Source organism: Glycine max, chromosome 19, assembly GCF_000004515.6.
Source record: "Glycine max cultivar Williams 82 chromosome 19, Glycine_max_v4.0, whole genome shotgun sequence".
Lineage (NCBI taxonomy): Eukaryota > Viridiplantae > Streptophyta > Magnoliopsida > Fabales > Fabaceae > Glycine > Glycine max.
The window spans coordinates 41,937,803-41,950,679 of NC_038255.2; the positions used below are offsets into that span (position 1 = coordinate 41,937,803).

General features: G+C 34.3%; 2 protein-coding genes across 2 annotated transcripts; both read left to right on the forward strand.

Moving 5' to 3' along the window:
- Nucleotides 1-5,831: 5,831 nt before the first annotated feature.
- On the forward strand, nucleotides 5,832-9,994 carry LOC100778485 (small nuclear ribonucleoprotein Sm D1-like). Its single transcript, NM_001255927.3, has 4 exons — nucleotides 5,832-5,952; nucleotides 6,055-6,131; nucleotides 9,268-9,459; nucleotides 9,570-9,994. Exons 1-4 carry the CDS (start codon nucleotides 5,939-5,941, stop codon nucleotides 9,629-9,631), a joined length of 345 nt encoding a protein of 114 aa, NP_001242856.2. The 5' UTR covers nucleotides 5,832-5,938; the 3' UTR covers nucleotides 9,632-9,994.
- Nucleotides 9,995-10,758: 764 nt separating this feature from the next.
- LOC100527604 (outer envelope membrane protein 7) lies at nucleotides 10,759-11,802 on the forward strand. The gene has a single exon (NM_001414481.1). The coding sequence runs from the start codon at nucleotides 11,061-11,063 to the stop codon at nucleotides 11,295-11,297; it is 237 nt and encodes a 78-aa protein (NP_001401410.1). The 5' UTR covers nucleotides 10,759-11,060; the 3' UTR covers nucleotides 11,298-11,802.
- Nucleotides 11,803-12,877: the final 1,075 nt, after the last annotated feature.

Below are 12,877 nucleotides of genomic sequence, written 5' to 3' on the forward strand. Positions count from 1 at the left end.
TCATAAAGAATAATTGATTATTAAAATAATTTAATTTATGCAAATGTTTAAACATGGTATTATGATTTTCAGTTCTTTGATTGGATATGAATAATGAAGAAAAATAAAAAAAATACTTTTGGGAATTCCACAACGTCACACATTGAGATCAATGTGATGTTATGTCTAACCCACATATAGGAGGAACTAAGTGACAAAGTTTGTTAAATATAATGAACTGAAAATTGGACATTGTTAGTTGGTGTGTTTACATGCATGAGTCATTGAGACACTTTGATAGACGTGGAGAAAGCTAGAGGTAGGTAGCTTTAGTAGCAATGGGGATATACAAATGCACAATTTTACAAATGGTCATGATGACTCATTCAAAACCCCAAGTGGTCGTGACAAGTACCCACGTGCGTACATCCTAACATTGCCACAATTACTCTTAGATCAAAATCGGTATCTCCCAAATGATTTTTGGTACATGCCACTTTTTCCCAAATGGATGTTGTCATTTTACCACAATTAAGGGGGTATTTGGTTGGTCGTCCAATAGTTGTTCTCCATGGAGAGTTGTCAGCATGACAACATATATCATATAGTTGTTATCATATTGTGTTGAAAATATGTGACTAATGATCTGATGATGATATAAATTGTTGCTTATTTATAACTATATTTTAAACAAGATATCCTTAGTACAATTATAGTATTTAAATGTCACATTTTTGCTATGCATGCAATGATGGATCTACAGGAGGCTAGCAGGGGCTTTATTCCCCTGCCTTGGCATTCTTAATATATCACATATAATAGGGATGGGAAGATTATTTACCCTGTATGGAAAGAGTTTGCAAGAAGATAATAAAACATAACATCGAAAGCCCAACACTTACGTCACACAGACTATAAGTGGAAATCTCCCCACCCCAAAATCACAAAATCCTTCCATATCGATGCAATAGAGTTTTTATCCATTCTAAATCCTGGAAAATAGGAGTCTATGCCACTCCACAATCTAGTCGTAACCAAAACTTCATCTTTTTTTTTATGTTTATTTTACCCAAAGTGATGGTGTGCTATGAGCAGAGAGGAAGAAGATGGAATACCTTAGTTCAAGGTCAAGGTCCCTCCTACTAAACTAAATTTTTCTCAAAATATTCTCCTCTTTATTCATGCACAGGAAACCCTTTATATACAATTCTGTTATAGTACGTAACTACTCACAATGCTGTTACAACAAACTAACGGCCTATAACTAACTAATGGTCTCGGTAACTAACTAATAGCCATGCATGTCTTCCTCCTTCTTCCTAACATTCCCTACCCCATCAAAAACACCTTGTCCTCAAGGTGTTGGTTGCAAAAAACAGAACATGAGTAAAACAGAAGCTCAACCTGTGTCAGCCATGGTTGTGGTTGAGGCGGTGGCTTCAGTGGTGGTGGCGGGTGTGGCGGCGGACGTCGTCATCGATGACAGACGGAGCAAAGGCAAGTCTTGATGGCGAAAAGAATCCAAACCAAGCGCGGATGAATTTGATGCTTTACGGCATCATCGCCGAGCAAGATGGTGTCATTGCTGTAAGGGGTTTTGCGGCAATGGTCGTGAAGGTAACGACGGTGGGTGGTGCGAATCGATAAAGGCAACGGACGACTGAGCTGAAAGTGGCGGTTGATCGAATGAAAGCGGGGAAGCGGCAACGGAGCCATGGGTGCGACTGATGTGGGTGCTGTTGTGGGTGGTGGTGGTGGTTGTGCGGAGGAAGACGAAGTTGTCGTGAGCCGTGGGGGCAACGACGGTGGTGATTTCAGGGAGGAAGAAGGGTAGAGGTGACCGGGTTGCCGCGGCAGTCTTAAGAGAAGGGCATCCATTGAGGATTCGAGGCGATGTTGAGCAGCAGCAAGGTTGGCCAAGGCGGCCTCAAGGTGGTCCTCGGCAGCCATGGAAGCTTCGTTTGGCGAGTGGCAGCCATGGACGGCAACCATGGGCGGTAGGTGGGTGATCGAGAATCGCGGGACATCTAATTTGGCAACATTACGTTGATGAAGCTGGGTGTTGAAATTGAGATGGTTATGGTTGGGTGACCGCAGGTGGAGGTGATCGAGAATCGAGTCCACCTTGCCGGAAAGTTCTGCATATTTGTCATCGAGGGAAGCTTGATTGTTGGATAGGCAAGTGATGGTGTCTTCAAGCCTATCGGATGTGATCTTTTGTGTTGTATGGTCAGCCATGTTGACGATGGATGCAAATGCAACGGCGTCAATGGAGGCAGTGGCTGCAGCGGCGGCAGTGGCTGCAGCGGTGGCAGGTCGGACCAATTGTTATGAGCGGAGAGGAAGAAGATGGAATACCTTGGTTCGAGGTCAAGATCCCTCCTACTAAACTAAGTTTTTCTCAAAATATTCTCCTCTTTATTCATGCACAGGCAACCCTTTATATACAATTCTGCTATAGTACGTAACTACTCACAATGCTGTTACAACAAACTAACAGCCTATAACTAACTAATGGTCTCGGTAACTAACTAGTAGCCATGCATGTCTTCCTCCTTCTTCCTAACATTCCAATTGTTTATGAGCGGAGAGGAAGAAGGTGGAATACCTTGGTTCGAGGTCAAGGTCCCTCCTACTAAACTAAGCTTTTCTCAAAATATTCTCCTCTTTATTCATGTGCAGATTCATGTGCAGGCAATCCTTTATATACAATTCTGCTATAGTATGTAACTACTCACAATGCTGTTACAACAAACTAACGGCCTATAACTAACTAATGGTCTCAGTAACTAACTAATAGCCATGCATGTCTTCCTCCTTCTTCCTAACATGGTGTCTTCTCGTGAAGGATAGACCAAGTTAAAATTTGTTTCTCAGTGATAATTTTTTTTACTAAGGAAATTTGTTTCTTCTTTTTAAAAAATATATACTTATTATTGTTAATCTTGAAAATTATATTTATTTTCGAAAGAAAAGTATTTTCAAAATAGTAAAGGAATTTTCATTAAATGATTTTATTAATAAATAAATATTTAAAAATAAAACATATAACTTATTTTAGATTATGAATTCTTTTTGGTTAAATAAGTATGTTGATAGTTTTCAACTTAATAGAAAATTGTCTAATATTTAATGTAAATCACAATTATAATTTTGATAAATATATTCATTTGAATTATAATAATGTTGTAATTTATAAGATAATAAAATAACTTTGATAAAAGTGTTTTTCATTTAATGATTAGTTTTTATTAATTTTGATAATAATAAGAAATAAGGATTGAAAAAAGTAAAGTTTTGAGAAGAAATCGAGATTGAAATAAGTTAAGGGTTAAAAAATGTGCAATAAACTAAGTAGACATGAATTCATTAAAAATGAAAGTTGAACATATATACAATCATCTTCTGAAATTTTAGCCAATTTAGATGATAGATATGTTAGTGTTTTAAGAAATTAAGTAATTATGTTTCAACCCCCGAAATTGATCATCTAACAGATTTATTTGTAAACTTTTAATATTAATGGTCAAATTACATGATTCCGACATGTATACAAATATAATCCTAAATATATTAATATGATACTAGCAATTATTTTCACATAAGTGTCCCTATAACTTTGTTAACTAGTACTTCAATTGGTCAAAAAATATTTTATTCTTCATCCCTTGTTAATCTCACGTGTGTGAATAAAATTATCAAAATTAACAATCTCAATCAAAATAATTTATTTGGATTATACAAATTTGTCAAATTTCTACTTGTTTTTTAAAGAATTTATTCTATTAATTTTTATAACTTAATCAAATTTTACGTAATAAAGACATAACAATTATATAATTGAATGTTCATTTACTTATTCACGAATTTTATGTTTTAAAAGAATTAACTCTAACTTCAATTATTTTGAATTTATTTTTTTTAGTTTTTAATTAAAATAATAATTGAAACTGTTTTAGAATTTGATTTTTTAATTTCAAACAAATTATAAACAAATCATGACGGTAAAATAACAAACATATTTTAAAAATCATTATTATTAAATAGTTATTTATCACAACTTATATATTTAAATAATTATAAAAAAGAGAGAAAAAAAAAAACAGCCCCATATGATCAATTTCTAGATCCATCCCTGTATGTATGATATATATTGTAACTTATTTGCTTTGTGTGTATGTATGACTCTCATGATCATGATGTTCACGTTCATAGGTACAGACATCTTAGAGGTACATCTATTTTATGAGAATTCAATGTATAAAGAGATGTCCTATGTCAATTCTGCAACAAAACTTTGAATACCCTTCTTTGTATTAATTATTGTTATTATAGGTGATGTTTTAGTCATGATCAACCTAAGGATTGTGTGCTGTATGTATATTTCTCCCTCCCTTTTCTTAACTACCCACACCTCACTTTTATTGAGATAATAATTCATGTTTTGTTCTTTGGCCGCTGTGTCAATGGCTCATGGTTTATATTTCCCAATATTAATGACTTTTTTTTTTTACGATTTTGGGGTAATTTTAAGAAAAAAAATTATCAAAATAAATAGATTTAAAATAAAGTACAGGAAATGGATAAATACACGATTTTTTTATAACAATAAAAACACGACTTTGGTTTTAAAATTTTGTATTTAAAACAATAGAAGTTATGTTTAACAATTTAACTTTAGTAGTTTTTTTTTAAAAAATTAAATGCAAGAAGTCGTGTATAACAACACGACTTTAGCTTGTCTTTTTTAATTTAACATGAAAGGTTAAACTAATCATTTGTGAAACTTCATTTAGAAATTAGTTCTTTGTATGGAAAAAGAAGAAGAAAAATGAAAGGAAGAAATAAATTTATATGGTTTTCTTTTCTCAATCACGAAAAAACTTATCACATAGAAGAAAGTGCTACACCATTTGATATATACAATTGATCTTTAATAATATGATTTTATCATTTTTTTCTTGAAAAAAAACCAAAAAACTCCTGAAATCGTTGAACGCACTTCTAACATTTTCAATAAAAAAAATAATCAAAATCATGTTTTAAAACAATATTTCTTTATTAGAAGTCGTGTTTTAAAACATAATTTACTAATTTATTTGAAATAAATTTATCTATTTTGATAAAAAAATTTTAAAAAAAACTTCTCTTCTCCAAAATCATAAAAACTTTATTTATGACGCTATATGTAGGACTAATATATGTTTGAACCTTTTTTGTCTGGTTTAGGTATACTCTTTTTTTTTATAAGAAGTTTAAAAATGTTAGACATACATTATTTATTACACTCTTTTGTATATATTTTTTTTATTATTTAAGATTTATTGAAAATAATAAAATTTTGTGAGATTTATGTCATATTTATTGATTATCTCTTGATTTAATAATTTTAACCAAATAAAAAATGTGTTTGAAAAACTACATTAAAAAATATGTTCTTAATGCTATTGTGGTAACTATTTTGTGGATTCTATCTTCATTTGCAAAATGTACAAAAAAAAAACTTTTTTTCAATGACAAATTAATGAAGAGTTTCAAATTAAAACCAAAATATCAAATATACTGTATAGTTGTCTTGCAGCAAAAGTGAGTGAACTACAAAAATACACCTTGTATCACAAATTAAATTATCTGTAATAAATCTAAAATATAATTTATATACTTAAATATATTTATTAACGATGAATTTTAATCTCTTATATTTATAAAATAAAATGTCAGTATAATTTATAAATTATAAATTCGAAAGTGTTTATTTTATATACCCATTTCGTATTTACTACTAGTATTTTTTTTCCCTCTTTTTATTTTATATTTTTATTATTATTGTGAGGTTTGTTTCACTAAGGACAGTGAGGACTGAGCATTGCTACAATACTTATAAACGCTGTTGCAGCGACCGACGAGTCTTGTGTGTGACCTCAAAACCCTGCCGTCAGTCACCGTCTTCTCTGCCGCCATGAAGCTCGTCAGGTCTCACATATTCATTCTCATTCCACCTTTTCCTTTTTGTTACTCTTTTTTTTTCTTCTTCTTCTTCACTTTGAAGCTAAAAAGCGTCTAAAACTGAAACAGGTTTCTGATGAAGCTGAACAACGAAACCGTATCAATCGAGCTCAAGAACGGCACAGTTGTTCACGGCACCATTACAGGTACTCTTCTCCCTTCCGCTCTTTTCCCGTATCGTTTTGTTCTTCGCCGCTTGATTTTGTTGCTGCTTTTGTTAAACCCTAGTTTGGTTTCGCGCTTAAACCTTTACGTTAAGATTTAGCACTAAAGCACTCGGTCTACGATTCAGTTACGAATGACATGTTGTAGGGATGCTTACTGTTTTTTTCAATTCCTAAACCTAATGCAATTGTTCATTTCATTCTCAAATCGTTACCCTGGAATTTCAGATCCTTTTTTTTTTTTGTGGGTCTTGGGAACTAGATAGCAATTTTTATCTTCTTGTGCATGGCATTCAAATGATTAGATTTCACATGTTATTCGCATAAAATGAGATCTCATCTTATGACTTTGTGCCCAATGGATTTCATAGATTTCGTTGTCATAGTCGAAAAAAAGGTGAAGCGGAGGCAGTTTTGTCCTCTGTAAATAAAATTACACGTTCTTTTGTGATGCTGCAATTTGACACCCACCCAAGCTCTTTCTCTTATGTATAGAGCAATTGTGTATAATATATCAATATTAACTGCAAAGATTCTGATTTTTTTATAGTTTGGAAGATCAATTTTAGTGAAATCCATTGGATGTTTTTAATAATTTCTTCTATGTTATCAAGTGTCTGCGTTGCTAATGGAGGTTGGTTCATCATAATTGACAATCTCTTATCCAAAGAAAAAAGTCGTAATCATGTATTATTTGCAAAGCATTACTGAGTACTGACGATGCTTAAAATAAAATCCATTTTTTAACTTCATATATTTCTGTTCAACTTTTTCACAACGGTTGGTATATGACTTCTTTGCTTGTAATTCCTCTGTTAACAACTTTGTTTCTTGTCAAAGTGAATGGCTAATTACCCTGTCATTCTCTAAGAGACAACAAGATGTGAACTCTGTCATCAGTGTGATAGGTTACAACTTACTGCATAACTAATATGATCAATTTTGAACTTTGAAATATCTTTGATCTCGTTGCACCTAAACATGCTATGGGACAGATTAGTTTTTGGTGGCTTTTCATTGGTGAGCTGCTATGGCTTTTCAAAATTCCTGAGTTTGACATGATAGAGAGATTGAATAGCTATCCTGAATCTGTGAATTTTTTTCATGTTCAACTTCTTGTTCTCTTCACTGTTATGCCTTACATAATGAATAGGATGTTTCTTGTCCTTTTCTGTTTTGAGTAATGTCCAGTCCTCCAAGAGGCTCAAACACTTCTAGATGGTAGCAATGTCTTATTGTATTTGTGTCCTGTGTTGTATGACTTGTATCCATGCTTCTAGATTGTTTTCCTCTTATTTGTACTGACCCTAATTTCTCCTTTATAATATCTGATGTAAAAAAAGCAACAAATTACTATTTAAACTCTAAACTTGGAACAGTAGGAAGATGTCTGTTGCTTATGACATTTTGGTATGAGGCACCTTGATCTCTAGAGTCTGAATATCTCACTTGTGAGGCAAATCTATTGCAATTTTGATTATATGGCACTATGACAGTATTGAACCTCTTAGCCTCTTGATCAAGTTTCCTTAATGTTGTAATTTAGAATAGCCTTACATCTTTCCTAGGGCAAATTTGACAGAAATATGGCAGAAATACAAGTCTCCTCAAATCCTCATCGCTTAATTAAATTTACCCCCCCTGCAATCTGTTTTGTGGATATTTCTTTGAACAAGCTTCTGGATTTAGTTGGACTTAATCACATTCATGCTTATAGAAAACTTAGAGGTTGTCTTTAGTTGCCTTAAATTTTAGAATATTTTTGGCACAGGTGTGTCCCTAGCTTTGTGAATAAATAGCCAACACAATAAGTCAACAACTTTCTTTTACATTTTGTTTTTCTAATGAGTTGAAATCAGACATGTTTTGTGAGGATAGTGAATCCTTGTATTCAGTGTTGTCAAATAGCGGCTATCGTAGTGCTATCACGCTATAGCGTAGTGGGTTTTAGGGAAAATGCAATTGTGACGGTACCGTGTTGCAGACTCCGCGAAAATCATAATCGCGGGCGCCTTATGTGTCACGGAATCTCATTGCGTCACGGCTGTTGTGTCGCCAGTTTCTGGCAAGGTTGAATCTGGAGAGAAATTGCATTGACGGCGTTTAGGGTTCATTGGTTCATCAATCTGAAAGAAAGGAAACCAGGTCAGGCGCGGATTCAGGTCACGTCTGCAGTCTGCACGGAACTTCAGTTCAGAGTTGTTTTGGGCTTGCGGACAAGGTTTTTGGCTTTGTTAAAACTCACGTCGCGGATCTTGTGTCTCCTTTCAGAAATTGCAGAGCGGCGAAGTTTCTCAGCCGTGATAGAGCAGAGTCGAGGTAGTTTCAGATTAAGGGTTCCCATGAAGGTGACTGATGTTTGGGCTCATGTGCCTTTTTAAAACATAATAAAGATTCAGTTTGTTTTTGTTTTATTCTATACTAACACTCACGTGAGGTTTTAAACTATAGAGTTGGAGTCAAATGTGACTTGGAATTTCTTATTTTAAAATAGGCCCAACGTTGCCTTTTTTATTTCTATCGCATTTAACCTTTGAAGATCATTGCCACTTAAACATCTCTTATACTTAAACCCTTCCTCCCAAAACTCAGAACCCTCCAGGGTCCAGCCTTCTTCCCCACTCCTTTACTAGGATTTCTTTAGTATTTAGCTCTTTTTTTAATGTTTCCAACATATTTTGTCTTGCACAATTTAACTTTTGAGTTAATATTATGTCAATGTTTATCCAGCTTATTTTTGTTTGCATATAGCTTATTTTTTTTATACATATATATATATATGTATGTATGTATGTATTTATGTATGTATATGTGTGTTCAACTGCTATGCTGCTTCCGCTACTTGCCCGTGGAGCTATCTGCCATATGCCATAGCAGATTTTCCGCGATCCGCTATTGACAACACTGCTTATAATTGAGCCATATAGTACTACCTATTGTCCAAACATAATCAAATTAAATTTCAACGAATTTTGTTGTCTTTAATTGATGAATACATATCAGCTCATGTCTAACTAAAAGTTTGCTGTTTTGTGTCTTTAAGCCTTATTTGGGATGCCGTTAGAAGTGCTTTGCAGCTTTAGTTGTACTGATCCATGGACTTGATGCTATACTGCAGGTGTTGATATCAGTATGAATACACATTTGAAAACAGTTAAACTAACTCTGAAAGGGAAAAACCCAGTTACTTTGGATCATCTCAGTGTGAGAGGCAACAACATTCGATATTATATCCTTCCTGACAGCTTGAATCTTGAGACTTTACTGGTTGAAGAGGCTCCTAAGATCAAGCCTAAGAAGCCAACTGCTGGTATTGTATATTATTTGACTTTCACTAGAATGTTTATCAGAGGCCAATTATGTTCAGGTTGACTGTTATCTAGGAATATCTGGTTCTCAAAGTTTTGATTTTATTTACAGGGAAGCCTTTGGGGAGAGGGCGGGGACGAGGACGTGGGCGTGGCCGTGGTCGTGGTCGTTAAGATGCACATCACAAAATTTGTGGCATTTGCTTGTACCATTATTGTAGGGAATTTTTCTGAGAAGTTTTGAAGACGTTGTAGGAGTGCTGTTGTTAGTTAATCATGCAGACTTTGTTCATGTTGCCATTTTCTTGCATCAATGCTTTGAAGTTCTCGTGTATAATTCCTTCCTGTTGGATAATTGTCATATCTCTAAAGTCTCTTCTGAAAGAAACTGCCTATGTATGTGTAGTGTCATATGATGAAGTTATAGGAATTACTGATGATAGCCGTTGTTCGTAGTGGTTGTGTTAATTGAAGACTTTTACATATATTGGATATTAAACTTGACTCCATTTAAGAGGGAAAAAGTAAGCCATAAAAGCTACTCTTAAGAATTGATTTTACAGTGAATATAGCAACGTTGATGCAATATCTGGTAAAGATTTGGAAACGAGCTAAACTAGTTAAAACAATTATATTAAAACAGATGCGGAGGTATTTTTTTTTTTTAAGTCCAAAAGAGGGTTAGCAAAGGTAGCCAAAGCATGGGGGACATAACCAAATCCATGAGATAAAAGAAGAAAAAACAGAACAATATGAAAACCTATAACTAGGGAAGAGTTTGTTAATCCTTTACAAAATGGTGATAAATGAAGCTGGGGTGGAATGCCATCGTAGGAGGCTAAAGTATCTACACACCATCGTGGGAGGCTAAACTATCTACACATGTATTTCCCTCATGGTAGATGTGTCCCAGCAGAAAAATCTATGTTCTTAGTCAGAGAGATGTTGTTCTTCCATCTGTTTCTAATTCTCCAAGGAACCATGGTTTCATTCTTTATTAGTTTCAAGGACTAATTTTGAATGGCATTCAATCCATAGTTTCTTCCAACCCGTGTCTTTGGCTATACCTGAAATTACCCCATGATCTCTGGAAAAGAAAAAAAAAAAAAGCAACTAAACCCTATTGTTATCATTATTATTATGATGATAAATACACGTTTTGATACTGAAAGTATAAAAAAGTAAGTTGATAAATTAGTTTCTAACACATAAAAATTTAAATTTAGTTTCTCTTATAGATTGATTATGCCATTAAATTTATAAGAGCATTTTATCAATAAGTTGTAAGATTTAAAGATCAATTTAACAATAAATTATATCTTTTAAGAATTAATTTGACATTATTCTATAATTTCTTTTATACATTTAGAAATATGCCACGGCCTCATGCTAGATAGAAGTATTTACCCTTATTATTACGAAATGGTGGGTTAAGTGTGAAAAAGGAAGGATGAGCAAGTAGTGGTCAAAGTTAAAGTTGGGCCAAGTTGTGTCTTGTTTAAGAAGAAGCTAAGGTTTGAGAAAATTGTGGTGGTGGCTAAACAGTGGGAGCACGCAATCTTGCATAAATACAGAGAAGAAGAGAAGAGTGAAGAGACGAAGGATGGGGAAGGCAAAAGAAGCGGCGGTGGTGGCGGGAGCCCTAGCATTCGCGTGGCTCGCTATAGAGCTCGCTCTCAAACCCTTCCTTACCAAGGCACGTGCTTCCATCGACAAGTCCGACCCGGCACGTGACCCCGACGACGATGCTCTTCCTAAAACCACCGCCGACGACGTTCCCGAAGCCTCCGCTGACGACGTGCCTGTCGCTGCTGATACCAAAACCACCGACGACGCCTGAACTTATCTCATTCATGTTATTTTGAATGTCCTGAAAATTACTGTCCAAATGAAATAATGTTGCTAGCCTCTTTGTGTTTCTGTTAATTTTGTGTATATTGTGTTGTCAGTATTTTTGTTCTGTTTTGTTTGGTTTTAGGATTGAAAAAATACCAGGTTGTTCTGTTCTGTTTGTTTCCCTTGTCATGGTCAGATATAAACGGACAATTGGTATTTTGGTACTTCCCGTTTTAGCTTTTACAATCATATGCCTCCTTGTAGTTGTAGCTATCAAATTGGAACAACACTAGGATGTACCAAACTAAATGCCTATCTATATTTTTTGGGGGAGGAGGAATTAACATTTTAGGAGTGGGGATGGTGCTTAATGCTTATTGTTTGACAATTTTGCTACTTTGGGTTCCTTTACTCACAGAGTTAGTAATTATTATTTAATCTGGTGAGCTCCTCTCCTCAGGCTGTGTCTCATTTATAGGGAATGGAACAAATGCACATATCATATTGCTACTCTTGTTAACCATTTAGCTATACTATACCTGTGATGTTTTTTAGAACTACTTTAGATAATATTGTTAAAATATAATTATACAAAAGCTTATGCAACAATTTAGGCAAGATTCATAGATCCCAAATTTCTAAAGCCTAAACCACCATATTCTCTACGAGGGCAAATATTGTCCCATGCTAGAAGATGGCCTTTACCCCAAATGAAATCTCTGCATAGTTTTTCAATTGCCACATAAGTTCACAGGGATCAAGGAAAGCTGCATGACATAACCGGGGATACTTAACAGAGATGCCAGGGTTATGTGGAATAATGATGATGACTTAATTTCCCTTTTAATTCTCTCAATTTTTGTGTTCTTACTTCTTAGTTTTAATATCTAACTTGCTGGTTAACATTATTTGAGAAAAATATTATAGAATTAGCTACGTTTGCCCGCTTTCTCCAAGCATGGCAAAAGGAGTCCAGAGTGCTATTGATTTAATTTTTAAATAAACCATACAAAATGTCGTTAAATTAATTCTCAAATTAAAATTATACTCATTTTTGTCACGCCACATATAATGGATTGGCCAATTCAATCATTGTACCAACTTGGTAATTGGTCTAGTTGACAATTTGGATTGGTCAAGCATAATGCACCGATGCTACCTGATATATGACTTGGGTAGTTTTGGAGAAAAAGGTGACTTGGTTGATTTAATTAGAATTAGCCGAGACATGCTTGTATTTATTTTTTTAAAAACACCCATGTAGAATCAAGTAGAGTCACAACTTTGACCATGTTTAGTAGAATTATTACTTCGAACAGGTCTAGTACCTCCCTCGCCAATTGGGTGGTGCATCAAGCTAGCAACATTCATGGCTCGTCGGTGACAAGAAGGAACAAAAAAGAATGTGGAAGTCTCAACCTAACAAAGGGACGAAGCATGTGACAAGAAGGAACAAAAGAGAATGTGGAGGCAAACAATAACAAAAGAGATTGAAGATATGAGGCGTCTATGTGGTTGCTAAAAAGAAAGATGAAATATATCTTTACACTGCTTTTCAATACATTTTCACCGTATTTTTATAAT